The sequence below is a fragment of the Daphnia magna genome, linkage group LG4 (assembly GCF_020631705.1).
Source record: "Daphnia magna isolate NIES linkage group LG4, ASM2063170v1.1, whole genome shotgun sequence".
NCBI classification, from domain to species: Eukaryota; Metazoa; Arthropoda; class Branchiopoda; order Diplostraca; family Daphniidae; genus Daphnia; species Daphnia magna.
This window is the reverse complement of record NC_059185.1, coordinates 12,850,700-12,869,052: the sequence shown is the minus strand read 5'-3', so window position 1 is coordinate 12,869,052 and position 18,353 is coordinate 12,850,700. Positions and strand designations below refer to the sequence as shown.

Below are 18,353 nucleotides of genomic sequence, written 5' to 3'. Positions count from 1 at the left end.
CTGTTTTATTAGTGGCGTGACCTTGGTGTGGACCGTAGTCTATTCCCGATTCGTGATGGTCACTCTGTTCGACGAGCATGTGTCGTAAAAAGGGGAGAGGGGAAAAATTCATGATGGCCGACTGCTAGTTCGTGATTGGCTCTTCCATTTATCACTAGGACTGTGTAATGCATGTATCAATGTTTGTATCAAGACTCAAATGAGTCCATCAACTTGGTATATATCAATCATCACAGCAATTCTACTCGACTGTCAGTTGAAACGTTTTTACTTCCGTGATACCTGTTAAGTGACCAATTTGAACGTGATGGAGTTTTCTCCCAAAACTGTCTAAAGATCTTCTGTGGTCGTTGTGATTGTTGGAAGGTTAAAATTCGTCCAGATTCCCTTTTGGCCATTTTGTAAAAAACCAGACAAAAAAGCAAATAAATAAAAAACTTTTGATAGCGTGAGTCATCGAGTCTTGGAAACGGACGGGATTGCAACCGAAAGCTTCCCAGTTTCCGTACGTTCAAGTTTCAGCATGCGAATGCCATCTAGTGTAGCAGAGAAAACAGAACACTTTCACTCACACAGTGGCACCGGGATTACGCAATTTGATGAAATGTTTAAAATAGAGAGAATGATTATTCAGTTCAAGAAAATAGTCAAATAAAAAAAGGTTTGCGAACAACCCTTGTGCAAAAGCCAAAAATCTTCTACACAGACTGAATAAATCAACTGTCTAATTGTCAAAGTATTATTATACCAATGTCGCCGCATTTTGCCACGCAACACACTAAAACAGGATCAACGACATAATTTTAAAAAAAGATACAGGAACAAAGTCGTATGTAAATCAAGTGTGCTAAATTATTAACAGTGATGGTGAAATTGCATTGGTGATTCTGCTACGTTCCCTCACAACTCTGAAATAAGAGAAAACAAACATTTACCTTATTACAGGCAGCAGGTTGATTCCATTGGGATCTGGACTTCACAAATAAGGTCTATCAGCACCGAGCTGGAGGTAATAAATAGCACCCATTTGCATACAGATGCAAATAGATCCTCAATTATTTGAACACAACTCATGGGCAGCGTAGTGAAATAGAAAAAAAAAATCTTAGAAAATGGCACTTGGAATGAATAATTTTCACTGGGAAGAGTTGCAACTGGAACGTCGCAAAAGAGGCAGTAGATGAATTTGTTTGGCACCTATAATCTTTGATTAGAAGCCTTCGATGTGGCCGTAAGTTTCTAGAGACGAGAGAAGGATGTAAGTCATCCAGAGCAGCAACAAAAAGATGGCCGACGCGTAACGAGTTGCCAACGGTCCTCCTAATTCTCCACGACCGCAAATAGCCGAGCATCTATATCACCACAAAATGAATGACCCAAAAATTCGAAAAATTTTAATCACAGTTACGGTACCTTCGTGCTACCAGCAGCGCTAAAGACAAAACAGCCGTGATTGTGAAAATGGTGATGGAAAATCCCAAACTTCCGGCTTGCACGCGGAATTCTCCACCCTGTCGTTCATTTTTCATTACGTTAGTCCCCTGTATTTTCAATAGTTTGTTTGATTTTTAGCCAACCTTTGCCGTGTGGTATATACTGGCAATAAGCCAAGGAAGACCCAAGCCGAGAAAGACATTGACCGAATTACTTCCAGTCACGTTTCCAATAGCGTTGTCGGCATATTTTTCGTTAATCGCGGCAGCCCGACTTGCAAACAGATCCGGCAGGGATGTCCCCAACGCCACAAATGTAATGGCTGTTTGTTTTTTTTCAAAAATGAATCAAAAATTAGTCGTTTAAAGGAGACTTTAATGAAGAAATGTTACCGGTAACGGCGTCGTTCAGTCCGACGAGACAACCAAAAATGCCGGCCAAATCTCCTACGATGGCAGTCAGGATGCCAATGACCCCCAATGAAACAACAAAAGACAACCATCCGCCCCATATTCCGGCGGGTGGAACAAACGCAAAGATAATCTGTAAACATAATTCAGGTGATTACTTGTTTTTCGCGATTCAGTTGACCTGTTTTGAATTTGTTTTCTTCTACCTTCCATCCGAACGTCAAAAAGTGCATGACGTAGTCACAAGTCGTAGCGTTCTCAATGTCTCCACCGTTTACATTCATGGCCTTCAATTCATTATAAAAAATACAACGTTATCAACGGAAAGAGAAAGAATGGATATTCAATTTTAGTTACATCTTTGATTTGACTTGTCCAGGAATCGTGATGCACAACCATCGAATCCATGGTGGCAGTCGTCATGTCAGCGAGCCGATCCACGACCGAATTGAATTCTAAAATAGAAAAAAGAATTGCATTTTCTTGTAAAAGGAAGGCGTCCATTAAATTAAAGCCAAACCCTCGTCGTTGGTGATGGTTACGGCCAACTTGGTTGTATGACCAAGGACGGCCCCATTGGAAGGATCAAACAACTCCACTTCGAAGCACTCGTCTTTCTCCAGCGCCATGTCATTCGAAATTGCAATTTCAATGACACGTTTCCTCTGCAAACGAATATTCTCGTTACGATATTATGTAATTCATTCAACAAATAAAAACAAGAAATGTAGTATGTACCTCGGAGTGCTTGAAAACCAACTCGCCCTCCAGTCCTTTATAGGTTTTCCCACTTTTTAACTTCTTGTCTATACAAACGAATGTGGATCGATATCAAATATAATTAATTATTAGAAATGGTAGAGCAGAAAATCACACACCTAATGTACGCCAGCGAACGCTAACATCACCGTCCCAACCGTTGGTGCGTAAAACAGGTATTTGCGCTAAACCCACTGATTCTTTAACTATAATGCCTCTGTCTCCAAAAGTAATTGTGCCGGGCTCTGTTACAAAAGATGACATGCATTAACGAACTGCGTACAGATTAATGCTGGGTGATTCTTTCCAATTTACCGTCATCATTCAAAATAGTGATTTCCATGATCGAAATACGTCCAAGCAAGACTTCTTCCTGATTGGCCGTGTTTGTCCCAGTTAAGCTCAGTTTGAGATAGAACTGCTCGTCGGGCTCGTAGATGTTGTCATCTACAATATCGACAATGACCTGATATTAAATCAAATAATTATAGATTTGCAAACGCATTTTTCATTAGAAATTTCCAACTCACTTTTTTCTCAACTTCGTGGGGCTCGAAGTAAACCACTTGATTAAAGGCCACATAATCTTCTACTGCCACGGCACTGCCTTCTATCGTCTCGACTCTAATTTAATTAAATGCAGCATATGTTTCACGAAAATCAAAATTAACATTTTAAAATGGAATACACATCAACTTGGTAAAGAAGACACTGTCCTCATACCTTACAGACACCGCATTATCTGTCCTCCCACTGCGAACAATTCGAACGGGGAACTTTCCGATATTTTCAGGCACTTGACAGTTTAAAAATAAAATAAAAGTTTTATACAAGCCAGGAATTAAGCTCACTCTCCATATGAAACGTGAGATTAAAAGATTATATGATGTAAATAACATGACTGATGATATGGGCAGAGTAAATGGAACGCTCGTTACCTGCACAGGCGATGGCGTGAAATGCGATGATTGCTTTATTTTTAGAGATGTTGTCGGGCAAAGGGCTCAAGTTCTCAGTTTCTGGGTGTTCGTTTATGGCATCATAAACCTACAGCACAAAATAAATAATCATAAAAACAATATGATATTGGTGCATTTTCTGCGTTGAGAATTTCAAACAGGAAAAATGGACCAATGATATCTCAGATAATCGATTGCACCACTTTCTCTCTCTTGCTAATCGAATGGGTTTTTTGCTTTTACACGGCTCTTGTGACAAATGAGTTTCTTGAGTTACGGGGATTTTACAACATTTCACGATAAGATACGACTGTAAACCGAATTTAGTACACAGAAGAAAAATAAAATTTTTCAAGTGTTAACGAACCTCTTTGAGTTTCATGCTGAGCTGGGGCTGGACTTTTTTACTGCCGGAAAACACACGAGTCGCTCCGATCCGATACCAGGCCTTGGAATGTTCTTGGCTCATAATCAACCTGACATTTCAGATTAATTAATTATTATCTACTGAAAATTAAAGGAAAACGAATGTTACTTGTATGCAGCCAATTTAGCAGCGTCCTCTCCACTGAGACCTCTGAGCGAGGCTTGTCGGACCCATTTGGCTAAAACGTTGGGATCCACATGTCCGTCTTTGGTCAGTGCAAGTCCATCCAGCATGGCCTCACCTGCGATTAAAATAAACACATTGCAATATTGACACAGGAGGTGAACACGAACACATCACGTCCGATCAAGTCACATCAGGAATCGAAATCAAAATGGTCTTTTTAACGAAAATCAAGTCTGATCACGTCTACCTGCCGCTGGGATGGAGGTGTGGTGCACAACTTGAAGACAAAGAAAAAAAAGCAAAGGAAAGAAAAGGAGAAAATTAAGCTTACCCTCCCCCGACAGCATGGTGCCAAGTTCGATTTGCTTGTCGTTTGTAGTCGGGATGCTTTTGTGTGTCTTTCTGAACGGAAATCCTTTATCGGCCCAATAGGCCACGCCAACGAGTAAAGGGAACAGGAGAAATGTCACCACGGCTTCCCAGACGTCCACCTAACCCCCAAATTCCAAATCATTCAAGCGAATAGCCCGTCCATAATCGTATCGATCAACGTACCACATTTTTACTGATTCCCACTAACACGATGATCAACCAGAGGTAGGCAAAGATACTGAACACGGCTGTGACGGCGAATACTCGAAGCCCTGAATTGTTTTATGAAGAAAAAAAAAAATGCATTAAGGTCGGATATTGCAACAAAGAGCTCGGAGTGTGTAACCTTTGATTTTTCGTGATTCGACACCAGGAATGGCAAGAATACAAGCGGCGCTAATGCCCATCAGATTGAAAGCGGCAGAGCCGACAATCGTACCCGGACCCAAAGCGCCAGATTCGAAATTATTCCCCACAATTTCTATGTTTAAAAAGATCATATCGAGCCATTAGAATACAAGCCAACGAACATACAGTCATTCAAACTTACCTATAATAGATAATAAGATTTCAGGTGCTGATGAGCCGAGTGCCATTAAGGTCAAATTGGCGACCGTGCCGTTCCAGATGCGCACCTCAACCATTTCAGGCTCTTGAGATCCACCTCTTGATAGATACACCTGTACACATCGATACAAATTCTCGCTTGAAATTATTCAAATAAGACAGGAAGTAGAGCGACTTACCTTGCGCGTTGTGGAAGTGATTTTCTCGATGGCGCCCATAAAGATATCGGCGATGATAGCAACGCCCATGAAACAGTAAAGGAGACCGAGCAGATAGAGAAACGCTCGCATTTCCACCGACCACGTGAATTCGTTGATCAATGTCAAAATCAATCCTTGTGAACACGCGTAATCGTCCAGCGTTCCATTATTTTGCGTCATTTTTCAATTAAGCGGTTCGTCTGGAAAAAAGGAATTCAACATGAGTCTCAAATTAAGAACAGACATGAGTTCATCGTTTCGAATGACTGTACGATTGGGCAGTATTTCTAAAGAATGCCGGAAAGCTGACATTTACAAAAGACTATCGTCTACGCCCAAATGTCAACATCAGCGCGTGAAACGAGATAACGTACGAAATTGTTTTCCTCGTCACTGGCTTAAACAATTTTGCCGATTATTTGTTGCAGTCTTCGTTAAATTTGACACTTTTTCGATAGGGAACTATGTCACGAAACGTATAAGAAATTAAGCGAGAAGAAACAGATACACCAAACACCAAAAGTATAGTTTCAACATTTCAGTCATAATATTCAAAATAACCCCAAATTTTCTCAATCGATGAATCCCAATCCTATCGATTTATTAAAAAAACAAATGACCTAATTTGGCACTTACCTAATTCTATCCGAGCCGGAAAGCGTATACACACAACACGAAAATGAATGATCCGGTTTTAAACCTGTAACAAAAAACGTGTGTACCAATGTCGGCAGCACGCACGGAACGAATTAAAATGTGCGACCACCGTCGTCGTCCAACACCTGCCTACTAACACAAAACCCTAGTCTGAAATACTAAAGGGAAACTGCTCTAAACCGGGTTTATATCAAACACAACAGCCCAAGAGATATTATCACCGGAACGAATGGATCAATTTTATGTGGGCCGTATACGCTGATAAGACAAAGGCTGTCGAAATATTTCGCCCTTTTTTTGTTTTTTTTTAAAATCATGTCCATGCATATCACCAAAAGACTGTCGTCAACCCGAGTCCAAATTCTGACCAATCGATCGGCTAACGAAAAAAAAAGGGGGGTGGTGTTTTTTTTTTTGGGGGGAAAAAGGCCCCCCGGGGCTTGTTGTGAAACTTTTTTTTATCTGCGTCATTGTGTATGCCTTATTTGTATTTGCTTATGGATGCAGTGCAGTGACGTAGAAAAGTGTCGTCTCCTTTGTTGGCCGAGTGGTCCAAACAGATGTAGGGCAGGTTGAGATGGTGTGACCATTTATGGGCACTCCTCAGGCGCAACACCGTGGACTCGTTCAAGGAATTTTCACGTTGAACGGCCGTTTTCTCTCATTCTCCGGAAGAAAACCCCACCAAGAGCATCTCCAATCTGGTACCAGGACCTTGAATTCACCTGCAGTTCAAAGGATGTACTGATCAACCGTTTGGCAAGGAGAATGAAATAAGATTAGTGTCGAACATTACCAATGAAGTGGCGTCGTCTCCAGTGCAACCTCGATGAGAGTAACTCTCTCCGCAGCAATTTCGAAATGCCTGACAACAACGAAAAGACACGTAAGCTAAACATGATGGTTGTTGATCAAGGGCAAAGCTACTTGTATTGACGCTTCACGATCAGATGGATTGTCAGAATACAATTACATGAAAATTGATTCAAAACTTAAACGATTCATCATGGCAGTAGTTCAGCGCCATCAGAGGGGACCTCGAAAGTTTTGTCTAAAAACTCGTTGACTTGACGTTGAATCTTTTTGCGATTTTTGGCATCCAAATGGGCGAGCATCGCCTCCACCATCCTCTCCTCTCCTCTAACCGCAGGATAATATATGACAGGCTTGTCATCGATTTTGTGGAGCACTAATTCTTTGACGGCATTTGTGCCCAGTCTCTGCGAAACGCATTCCAAAATAATGTTCATGGTCGCAACGTTGTTCGTCGTGGTTTCGTCACACGGGTGGATTAGAATCTCAGCCCATATGCTGAGCGTAGGCTGAACGATGGGCCAGATACCCGCGATACCCGCGGAAACCTGCAACGTCATGATGTTTTCTACGAATTGCTCGAGTTGTTGAGCATTGCTGTATTTGAGTACAAATACCAAAATGTTTAATCGTTTTTTATATTTCTCTCTCGGAAATTGTTCTCTCGGTACTTCGAAATAAGTTTTGTGATGTAGAAACACTTCATCAATGAGCTGGGCAGCTTTTTGTTCAACAACTTGTTGAATATCATTTCGTATTTCTTGTGGCAATGTTTCCAGCCTCCCGTCAATGTCCTCTCCCCAGGACGGAGCTTTCAGTATGAGAGGAAATTGATCCATTTCGTGAAGCAGCAACTTTTTCACGGCCTCCCGACCGAAAGTTTCCAACACAGATTTCAATAATTCGTTCGTCTTTGTTACCTCACAATGTTCAAAAATGTAACTCCATACACTGCGCTGTTGTCCGTCAATCAAACGAACAGATGTAAGAATATCAACGCATTCACTGAGTTGCACCTCGCTGCCATAATCCAAGTAAAATTGTAATACATCGCTGTAATACTTTGCCATTTTTAAACTGTCCAACTTTTTCATAGAGTTGAATGAAAAGAACGAATCCTTCGTCATGGGCGGAACATTTTCCTTCCACTTTTGTTTCACTTCCTCTTGGCTGTTCTCTGGTAAACGTTTCAACATGAGTTTGACGGTTTCTTGATGTAGATGAATGACGACGTAGCCCCGATCGTCTTGGTGGAGCAACAGTTCTTGAGCGTAATCACCTCCGAGTTTATCCGATACGCAAGTCAAACACTCGAGAATGCAATAAACGTCTTCTCGAGTTATAGAAGTATCAGCTAAAGAGGAGAATGTCGATCGTAGGAAGCCTCCCCAAAAGCTGTTCCTCGGCATAGCTCGTTCGGCGTGAACGGTGATGGATCCGTCATCGTTATCCGTGAAAACTAAATCGTCGTCGGTGTAATCGCCCAGAAAGCGTTGGATGAACGTGTCAAGATACGTTGGATCACTGAGATCAGCCGTAGAAGCCGTAAACAATAAACATTTGACTATTTTGGTATCACCTTTAAGTGTAATCATTTTTACGAAATCCAATAGTTGTGTTTGGTTGAAATTCTTTAACATCTTTGACAATAGACGGAAACCGATGAATAGCGAATTTGGTGCACACAACACACGCTTCGTGAACGTATCAGCGCCTTGTACTGATAACAATCCCTGTAGATGTTCGGCATCCACGCATTGCAACGCGTTTCTCGCTAATTTTTTCCCGTTGAAAATCAGGTCATTCAGATATTTGTAGTCGACGGTGCCATCTCGATCGACGATGATCTTCGCCATTGCGTTGAATACCTTTTCCAACCTGCAGCTATAGAAAATAGTCGATTCAATTTCAGATGTGGGTGGATCGGTTGCTATTAACAGGTCAAGTAGATATTCATGTCCTAATTCTTTCTTGACGACCTTCAATATCAGTTGAAACATTTCCACATTTTCCGATTCCATGGCGTGATCAAGAGATCGGTGAATAAATCCATTGAACAGAATTGACTTTCCCGTCAGTGTGTCGGGGAAAATGTCTTTCGCAAAGACCAACAAGTTGGAACAGACATTCTCGTGACTTTTAACAGCGGCAAAGTAAAAGGGAGTGTAACCCTCAAGCACCACCTGGCGTACTGCTTGTTTAGCTTCATCATCGAGTTCCAGCTGGCCAAATCTTGCTAACATTTGGTCGAGTATTTCGACGTCTCCGTAGAACGCTGCTCGATGAAGACGAGTCATCCCATAAGAATCGGTTTCCAAGAACTTGACGAGGTCAGTCGGGATCGCGTTTTCCTGTTCTAACCGACGCGGCTGATAAAGAGTCTGAAATGCTTCCGGCTTTACAGCTAAAACTCCGCCGTACAGCTGAACGAGAAGAGTAGACCGCCCTAGTCCGTGTAAGACAGCCAGTGTTTTGGTAATCTGACCAGTCATCAGATGTTCTTTAGAACGGAAAACTTTCATTAGCAGTTTGGCAAACTTGATGTCGTCCGAATAAGCTATCGATTTGGACAAAAGCTTTAGAAATGTTTTCAGGTGACTACGATAGTTGTCACTGCCCATCAAAAGTTCCAAAATTGGTTTTGTCCTGAGTTCTCGGTTGGGTCCAAAATATTCGTTGAAAGCCACGTGCTGGTTTTCCAAAAACTGAAGCAAGTCGCTCATCGTTTGCTGGTGCTCGTCTCGGTACCAGAAAGACCTTCCCATTTCAGGAGAATAATAAGGGAACATGGTTTCTATAAGTTCGCTTATAACACTGTACGTAGAGGGACTGGCTGGATCGATGTCAAAATAATTGATGAATCGTTTAAAGAGCTTGTTTTCTGTAAAACAGGCGGGCGAAATGAAATGAATTGAAGTGGGATGGAATGACGGTATGAAAGAGGTACACATCGCCCAGTGGATTTGCTCTCTTTTGAACGTGGCATCAAGACATCCGCACAACAACAGGAATATGTTGCCTTTCCCATTCGAAAGCGAAAAATGGAGAGCGTTCGCAAAGTAAGGTTGGTCGCATGACATCAAACAATTGAGGTCGAAAACCCAAAACGGTGGAAAACTGCGCAGAATCTGAGTAAACAGATTTTCAGTCAATTTCTTGAGCCGATGCGGTAATTGACGACGATCGATTTGATTACGCCACTCTTCATCCTCATTGACCACATGTTTCACCATGCAATCGAAAAACACTTGAACTCCGTCGTATTGCTTTGAAGCCAAGATTTTGTTCAGGATCAATTTTCGAATGGATTCATTTTCCAGCAGTTTGTTGTGACGTTTGTCGTCGAGATGAAATCCTTCGTAAAGATGTTTCGCGACTAAATACTCGGCAAACGTCCGGTGCAAGAACTCGGGTCGCATTCCATCTGCACTAGAAAAAGTTAAGCCAAATTTCAGACTATTTTCAGCCAGAATTTTTTCTTCTCGGTCAAGATCGTCGCTGGACTTGTACGAAGATTTTCGTGGCCAAAACATTTCCAGGACATTTGGTTCGGTGATGATGGTTTCCACTGCCAATTTCGTTAACCGAGACTCGATTTTCTTAATCCAAAACTCAATGGCGTCAGCCATTATCTGATTGCCGATGGGAGTGTTGGTTTTTTCTTCTCGAAAGACTTTGCGTTTGGTGTCCATCAATTGGCTGTACAGACTAACTAAATCGAATTTCTGATTGCCAAGTAAAGCCAACAGTTTTTGGGATATCGATTCGCTAGATTGGAGTGTTGCGTCATTTAAAGCGTTGCTTCGCACAATGTCGCCAACATCTTGATGGTAGCACTCGGCGAGAATTCTGCATTGCAAAGGGATTCCGATGAAAGCTCTTTCTTCGTCTTTCAGAGTCTCCGACACACGACCCACTAGCGCTTTGGCGAATTCCTTGATGGCTCCCTCTTTTGGCAGTTGCGATTCTTTCGTCCAATAACTGGCCAGGTTACAAATCTGGTCATTTTCGTTAAAGTTTTCCAAATAATAAGCCAACTGACGTAATTCGAATTGCAGATGGTGGGCCGTATGGGTGCGGGTAGTGACGTACAGTTGAACGCCCTTCTTCTTTTGAATGACCTTCATTAGCTGAATCGCAATTTCTTGGCATTCGTTGCTAATTTCATCGTAGCCATCAAACATGAAAACGATCCGATCGCCCGTCTCGAACCGGCGTTTCAGCAACGAGCGAGAAAACGGGCTTTGACCGTCGATGACACGCAGATGATGAATGAGAAATTCGGTTAAGTCGAGCCTTGTTCTATCGAGTTTCATTATGGCGTCACAATGTTGGACCAAGTTCAGTCTGATAACCCAACAGTCGGACTTCTTCTTCTTGATTTCACTGTAGTAGTGGGAGAGCAGGGTCGATTTGCCTGTTCCAGCCACGCCGCATATGATGACGACCGGCTGTTCTTTCCGCTCCTCGTCAACGTTAATTAAATGGCCGTCTTCTTCAATGTTGCTGGATGTTTGGTCGTTCATTTTTGTGATGTTTTCCCATATCTCTTTACGGCGCTCACCATCGACCAACCATTTGATTTGGCCTTGGGTACTGATTCTGCATTCCCCACTGACCTTTTCCACGGTGCAATTCAAACGATTCGCTAATTCAGCGTAAAAGTTTTTGTCAAATGCAAATTTCACTCGTCTCTTGATGTAAAGGGATTTCTCAAAACGGGAGGTATCGAACGATGGAATGATGATATGACCTTCTTCAGGACGCAGCATTTCTTCTAAGGAATCGAACACCTCTTCCGGTTTGGTTCCAATTAGACGTTCAACAGATTCATTTTGCGTTTGGAATGAAACTACTTTCGACAGGATCTTTTTCTTGAAGAGGTCATCCAACTGCGCGTAGTTGATTTCATCGCTGACATGATCAGTGATTTCAGCTTTCTTGCGACTGATGACAATCACCTTGTATCTTTTTGTCTTACCTTCTTCACCCAGAAATAGTTTAGCATATTGTTCGTCTTGTAACGGCTTCTCGCCATCATCGCCAACGACTAGGAGAAAATGACCAGAATCGACGGGTAGTTTCAATATATTTTTCCATCTCTCCGTATCTTCCATGGATAGCAATTGACTAGATGACGTCACCAGGTGGCTAATTGGTGCTGTATATTCCTGTTTCAGTATTGGAATGGCCGAAAAGACCTTGACGGTCGTATATCTCGGTGATGATGTGGTAACGCGCTTAAACATTTCGCTACTGTCCAGGATATCCTTTAGTTTAATGGCCATGTCATTCTTGGCGACGTCGTTGAAGCCCACCTCGTTTTCTAATTTTGCCTGGTGCTGACTTGAAATGTTTGTAACGCCATCTAACAAGATCTTCTTGGCTTCTTCTGAAGTTAGCCAATAGTCCTTTTCCTTGTTGGAGAACTTTGCAGATAATTCGTGTAGCAAACGGATCGTTTGCTGTTTGCATTCGTCCTTAGGGTAGTACTTGCTCACATCTTGAGTTTGTAAAATGGCTTCAAATTGCTCTTCGTTTGGCATGTTCACCACAAACACGAATTTGTCAAGGAATGCGTCAATGTCTTCCTCCGAGATTTTAAACGGTAGCCGATTTTCCATTTCAGGAGCCAATTGGCTTTTTCCGAATGTGTTACCCAATTTGAATATCCAGTTTTCCCATTCGTCTTTTTCACCCGTTGGCTGAGGATTTGACGTAGGTGTTTGGCCCCATCGGACAGACCTTCAGTTTCGTTTACAAAATCCCCATGGAACTTTTTCGTGGCAGAATCAATGACGCTTTCCTTCGTCAAAGCAACGTGGTAGCTGCTGAACACTCCAGTCCTTATATCAATTGTTGTTTGATCCCGTGCGCAGATTTGCAAGTTAATGGCAAGACGTTGAATATCTGGCCATTCGTTCAATACTTTGACTCGTAAATCTTTTGCGAAGTTTAGTTTGTAACGAACTGTCTTCTCTTGTGGACCAAATTCTAGAATGTCTTCAGGTTGATCGTTAATCGACACCAAATCGATGCCATTCTTCTTGACGTCTTCCAAATCGAAGCCAATGTTTGTGCAAATGATGCAGTCGTGAATGTCTTCGCCTCTTCTTCTCATCTTGCAGAAGGAACGGAAATATTTTGGTAAGCTGAAAGCACTCTTGTCGTTGTCTTCGAGGAGGTGAGTCGCATTAATCTTGTCTGATTCGTTCTGCTTGTGTTTGGCTTGCAAGTAGCGATAGCGCCAATGTTTACCTTCAGATGTATCATCTAGCACTTGATACTGAAAAATCACATCGTCAAATTTACCACCCAGGTCTTCTCTTTCTTTGGTCAATCGAAATATGCAACCAACTCCAAGTGCTCGTATGCAAAACGACGTCAACAATTTCGATTCAAATTTTAAACCGTGAGTTGCATCAGGTACTTTTTTTGTTTTTTTCCGAACATTGCTTGCTAGCGACAAGGTGGCTGTTGGTGATGAAATTCTGTTGGACTGGGAGATGTCGTCATCCTCGACAGTGCTTGGACTACCGTCCTGCTCGTTGTTCGATGCCATTTAACAAAACATCAAATCGTGTTGCTGACCAAAAGGGTGCACAGGCAAACCCTATGTGGAATCTAAAATGGTTTTTTTAGCATTAACTAAAGAATAAATATTTAAAAAACATTACCACCTTTTTCAACTGCAAAAGGGTACAAGATGTTTTTGGTATCTCGCTGATAACTCCTTAAAAGACAATGTTGTCTTTTTAAATGATGAGAAAATTATCCCTCTTTTAAGGTGATCCACAGCTAGTCCGTTGTAGTGATTGACAAAGAGAACTGTACCTGTACCTAATGAAACAGAGAACAATGTTTTTATTGCAACATTTTTCAGAGAATTTCAACAGAGATATTCAAACGGGAAATTACATTTGGGCTAGCTAATCAGTAATCACAAAGAAATGAGTCTAACTAAAGTGACTGTGTTAGTTCAACAATGCAACACAGTGCAACCATGCCAATTTATTTGAAAAGGATTTTGGCTTATTACATACGACTAGTTTACGAACCTTTCTTAACGGAGTTTGAATTTTGATGACAAACAAATTGAAAGACACTGGGATGTCAAAACATGAACGGGTGTAGGATGTAGCTACTTGTTGCACTTTTAAGCTTCAGCCTAGTTATGGTTAGTTCTTAGTTGCAGTCTTTTTGTTCATAGCTAAACAATGGCTGTTAGATAAATGAGCGGGAAAATGTTCGTTTCACAATAAATAATCACGCAGAGATAGATAGCGTGACTATCTCTACGTGAGTTCCAAAGTTTAAAAAATATATTAGAAATTTCCCTGTACGACATATTTGATTTGATTCAAATGCCTGCTGCTCTATCATAGTATTACAATGTGATTATAGATGGCGTAGCGATCCTTCTACTTTCAAATGAAGACACAACAGCTTGGGAACATGGTAAACACATTTTCCTCCTGTTTATAGATTTGCATCTATACGAGATTTTGTAATTAACTTCCAGTTCGAATAACTCCAGAACGTGAATTTGATGGCACAGATAACCTCCCGACATTGTTCGTTCGCCCTTAGTTCCTGCAACACAACTGGTTTTAGTTCAAACAAGTTAATGCAATCGCTATTCAATCGCCAACGCATGGTAATTAAATTGCTGCTAACGGAGAGCAACTGATAACTGTTTTCTTTTCATTGTTATCCTAATAATTGTTAATGCCCATCATATTCCATATACCAGCATGAAAATCTGGTCTGGAAGAACATAAAATAGAGAATTATTATTTTTTATATCCACTGGTATAGGTCATGTGATATCTGTCAAGTTCATCTCATCATCGTGTCTTAGCGATTCAAAAAAGAAATCTGCGTGACTGCAGTCCTCAGCGTCTAATAACGGCACGCACGGTGAAAGCGTGCACATTTTTCTTTCTTTTGCACACACACAAACACACACACACACACAAAGAACTGCATAGCGTTTGGGGAAACAACAACAACAAAAAATTCGAATATACGGGAAGTACTGGCGGTATGTTCTTTCTTATTCTTCCGTGTCTCACGCTTCGCAAATCTAAATAAACGGGTCGTATAATTTATTCAACGACAAAAAAAGAGAATCACGCAGATCATCAATTGAAAGTTGAGTGCCTATTTTTTAATTAGTTTTTCTTCTTTTACGAGCATTGCCTTTCAAAGGGGGTGGACTTTTTTACTGCCAGAAAACACACGAGTCGCTCCGATCCGATACCAGGCCTTGGAATGTTCTTGGCTCATAATCAACCTGACATTTCAGATTAATTAATTATTATCTACTGAAAATTAAAGGGGTTTCTTCTTTAGCTACTTTAGCGAATAAACCGATGTTAAATATGTCTCTGTTATTAGCTGACAAACCGATCCCGCATCTTATATCGCCTTGTTATTAGCGGCTCCAATCGCTAATAGTCAAATTTTATTAGCTGTTGGAGTCGCTAATAACAAGGCGATATCATACAAACATTCTTAGATTCTTGAATCTATTTGCTGTTCCAACCGCTAACAAAGACGGTTTTGACTTGCTTGCCAAGCCAATCAGAGGGCCAGAAAAGGTCCGTTTTTCTTGTTTTTTTCTGTGCTTTCTCGCTTTAGCGTTCACGAGGGAGGGGCGCTTGCGTTTAACGTCGGGGGCCCCCTCCGGGGGCGACGTTAACGCAGCCCCTTCCGAGCACGGTCGAAGCGCCACACGGCGCGAGACACCGTTTACCTGTATTTCGTACAAAAAGTTAAATTCATTTCCTTCCTCGTGAACGCTATAGCGTGAAAGCACTGAAAAAAAAAAGGAAAACGGCCTTATACGGCCGTTATTAGCTTGTTATTAGCTTGTTATTACCTTATCTCCTTGTTATTAGCGACTCCAACAGCTAATAAATACATTTTTTTAGCGGTTGGAACAGCAAATAGGTTGAAGAATCTAAGAATATTTATATGATATCACCTTGTTATTAGCGACTCCAACAGCTAATAAATACATTTTGTTAGCGGTTGGAACAGCAAATAGGTTCAAGTATCTAAGAATATTTGTATGATATCGCCTTGTTATTAGCGACTCCAACAGCTAATAAAATTTGACTATTAGCGGTTGGAGCCGCTAATAACAAGGTGATATAAGATGCGGGATCGGTTTGTCAGCTAATAACAGAGACATATTTAACATCGGTTTATTTGCTAAAATAGCCAATGAAGACGACCCAAAATTAAAGGAAAACGAAATGTCACTTGTATGCAGCCAATTTAGCAGCGTCCTCTCCACTGAGACCTCTGAGCGAGGCTTGTCGGACCCATTTGGCTAAAACGTTGGGATCCACCTGTCCGTCTTTGGTGAGTGCAAGTCCATCGAGAATGGCTTCACCTGCGATTAAAATAAACACATTGCAATGTTGACACAGGAGGTGCACACGAACACATCACGTCCGATCAAGTCACATCAGGAATTGAAATCAAAATGGTCTTTTTAACGAAAATCAAGTCTGATCACGTCTACCTGCCGCTGGGATGGAGGTGTGGTGCACAACTTGAAGACAAAGAAAAAAAGGCAAAGGAAAGAAAAGGAGAAAATTAAGCTTACCCTCCCCCGACAGCATGGTGCCAAGTTCGATTTGCTTGTCGTTTGTAGTCGGGATGCTTTTGTGTGTCTTTCTGAACGGAAATCCTTTATCGGCTCAATAGGCCACGCCAACGAGTAAAGGGAACAGGAGAAATGTCACCACGGCTTCCCAGACGTCCACCTAACCCCCAAATTCCCAATCATTCAAGCGAATAGCCCGTCCATAATCGTATCGATCAACGTACCACATTTTTACTGATTCCCACTAACACGATGATCAACCAGAGGTAGGCAAAGATACTGAACACGGCTGTGACGGCGAATACTCGAAGTCCTGAATTGTTTTAAGAAAAACAAAAAAAAAATGCATTGAGGTCGGAAATTGCAACAAAGAGCTCGGAGTGTGTAACCTTTGATTTTTCGTGATTCGACACCAGGAATGGCAAGAATACAAGCGGCGCTAATGCCCATCAGATTGAAAGCGGCAGAGCCGACAATCGTACCCGGACCCAAAGCGCCCGATTCGAAATTATTCCCCACAATTTCTATGTTTAAAAAGATCATATCGAGCCATTAGAATACAAGCCAACGAACATACAGTCATTCAAACTTACCTATAATAGATAATAAGATTTCAGGTGCTGATGAGCCGAGTGCCATTAAGGTCAAATTGGCGATCGTACCGTTCCAGATGCGCACCTCAACCATTTCAGGCTCTTGAGATCCACCTCTTGATAGATACACCTGTACACATCGATACAAATTCTCGCTTGAAATTATTCAAATGAGATAGGAAGTAGAGCGACTTACCTTGCGCGTTGTGGAAGTGATTTTCTCGATGGCGCCCATAAAGATATCGGCGATGATGGCGACGCCCATGAAACAGTAAAGGAGACCGAGCAGATAGAGAAACGCTTGCATTTCCACCGACCACGTGAATTCGTTGATCAATGGCAAAATCAATCCTTGTGAACACGCGTAATCGTCCAGCGTTCCATTATTTTGCGTCATTTTTCAATTCAGCGGTCCGTCTGGAAAAAAGGAATTCAACATGAGTCTCAAATTAAGAACAGACATGAGTTCATCGTTTAGAATGACTGTACGATTGGGCAGTATTTCTAAAGAATGCCGGAAAGCTGACATTTACAAAAGACTATCGTCTACGCCCAAATGTCAACATCAGCGCGTGAAGCGAGATAACGTACGACATTGTTTTCCTCGTCACTGGCTTAAACAATTTTGCCAATTATTTGTTGCAGTCTTCGTTAAATTTGAAACTTTTTCGATAGGGAACTATGTCACGAAACGTATAAGAAATTAAGCGAGAAGAAACAGATATACCAAACACCAAAAGTATAGTTTCAACATTTCAGTCATAATATTCAAGATAACCACAAATTTTCCTAATCGATGAACCCCAATCCTATCGATCTATTTAAAAAACAAATGAACTAATTTGGCACTTACCTAATTCGATCCGAGCCGGAAAGCGTATACACAAAACACGAAAACGAATGATCCGGTTTTCAACCTGTAACAAAAAACGTGTGCACCAATGTCGGCAGCACGCACGGAACGAATTAAAATGTGCGACCACCGTCGTCGTCCAACACCTGCCTACTAACGCAAAACCCTAGTCTGAAATACTAAAGGAGAACTGCTCTAAACCGGGTTTATATCAAACACAACAGCCCAAGAGATATTATCACCAGAACGAATGGATCAATTTTATGTGGGCCGTATACGCTGATAAGACAAAGGCTGTCGAAATGTTTCGCCTTTTTTTTGTTTTTTTTTTAAATCATGTCCATGCATATCACCAAAAGTCTGTCGTCAACCCGAGTCCCAATTCTGACCGATCGGTCGGCTAACGAAACTAAATGCGTGTCGTTCGCTTTCATCTGTAGGGGAACAAGTCGCCCCAGGGCCTGTTGCGTAAACTTTCTTTTATCTGCGTCATTGTGTATGCCTTATTTGCATATGGATGCAGTCGTGACGTAGAAAAGTGTCGTTTCCTTTGTTGGACGAGTG

General features: G+C 41.6%; 4 protein-coding genes across 7 annotated transcripts; all 4 read right to left on the bottom strand.

Moving 5' to 3' along the window:
• Positions 1–725: 725 nt before the first annotated feature.
• On the bottom strand, positions 726–18,351 carry LOC116929690 (sodium/calcium exchanger 3). Of its 3 annotated transcripts, XM_045172767.1 has the most exons (22): positions 18,274–18,351; positions 17,790–17,853; positions 5,234–5,454; positions 5,038–5,167; positions 4,834–4,968; positions 4,671–4,759; positions 4,447–4,606; positions 4,098–4,230; positions 3,930–4,038; positions 3,542–3,650; positions 3,327–3,399; positions 3,134–3,227; positions 2,919–3,069; positions 2,723–2,848; positions 2,583–2,650; positions 2,365–2,509; positions 2,202–2,299; positions 2,051–2,131; positions 1,827–1,977; positions 1,578–1,756; positions 1,414–1,511; positions 726–1,352 (listed from the first exon to the last, which is right to left on the bottom strand). In XM_045172767.1, the coding sequence occupies exons 3-22, from the start codon at positions 5,432–5,434 to the stop codon at positions 1,211–1,213; spliced, it is 2,472 nt and encodes an 823-aa protein (XP_045028702.1). In that variant the 5' UTR covers positions 5,435–5,454; positions 17,790–17,853; positions 18,274–18,351; the 3' UTR covers positions 726–1,210. The 3 variants fall into 3 exon arrangements, with proteins under 3 accessions (XP_045028702.1, XP_045028701.1, XP_045028700.1); XM_045172766.1 differs by lacking the exon at positions 18,274–18,351 and having other exon boundaries at positions 17,790–18,249; XM_045172765.1 differs by lacking the exons at positions 17,790–17,853; positions 18,274–18,351 and adding an exon at positions 5,891–6,209.
• LOC116929670 lies at positions 6,410–8,405 on the bottom strand. 2 transcript variants are annotated; one of them, XM_045172768.1, is made up of 3 exons: positions 6,839–8,405; positions 6,708–6,776; positions 6,410–6,636 (listed from the first exon to the last, which is right to left on the bottom strand). In XM_045172768.1, exon 1 carries the CDS (start codon positions 8,362–8,364, stop codon positions 6,916–6,918), a length of 1,449 nt encoding a protein of 482 aa, XP_045028703.1. In that variant the 5' UTR covers positions 8,365–8,405; the 3' UTR covers positions 6,410–6,636; positions 6,708–6,776; positions 6,839–6,915. The 2 variants fall into 2 exon arrangements, with proteins under 2 accessions (XP_045028703.1, XP_045028704.1); XM_045172769.1 differs by having other exon boundaries at positions 6,885–8,405.
• LOC116934819 lies at positions 8,422–16,360 on the bottom strand (the record flags this gene model as incomplete). The annotated part of the gene is given in 6 exon segments (XM_045172656.1): positions 8,422–12,419; positions 12,422–13,348; positions 13,405–13,564; positions 13,783–15,020; positions 15,995–16,127; positions 16,344–16,360. Coding segments are annotated over 2 exon segments (4,863 nt in total), but the record flags the coding sequence as incomplete, so codon positions are not given.
• Positions 15,991–17,333, bottom strand: LOC123471412 (sodium/calcium exchanger 2-like). The gene is made up of 5 exons (XM_045172655.1): positions 17,133–17,333; positions 16,937–17,066; positions 16,733–16,867; positions 16,579–16,656; positions 15,991–16,127 (listed from the first exon to the last, which is right to left on the bottom strand). Exons 1-5 carry the CDS (start codon positions 17,331–17,333, stop codon positions 15,991–15,993), a joined length of 681 nt encoding a protein of 226 aa, XP_045028590.1.
• Positions 18,352–18,353: the final 2 nt, after the last annotated feature.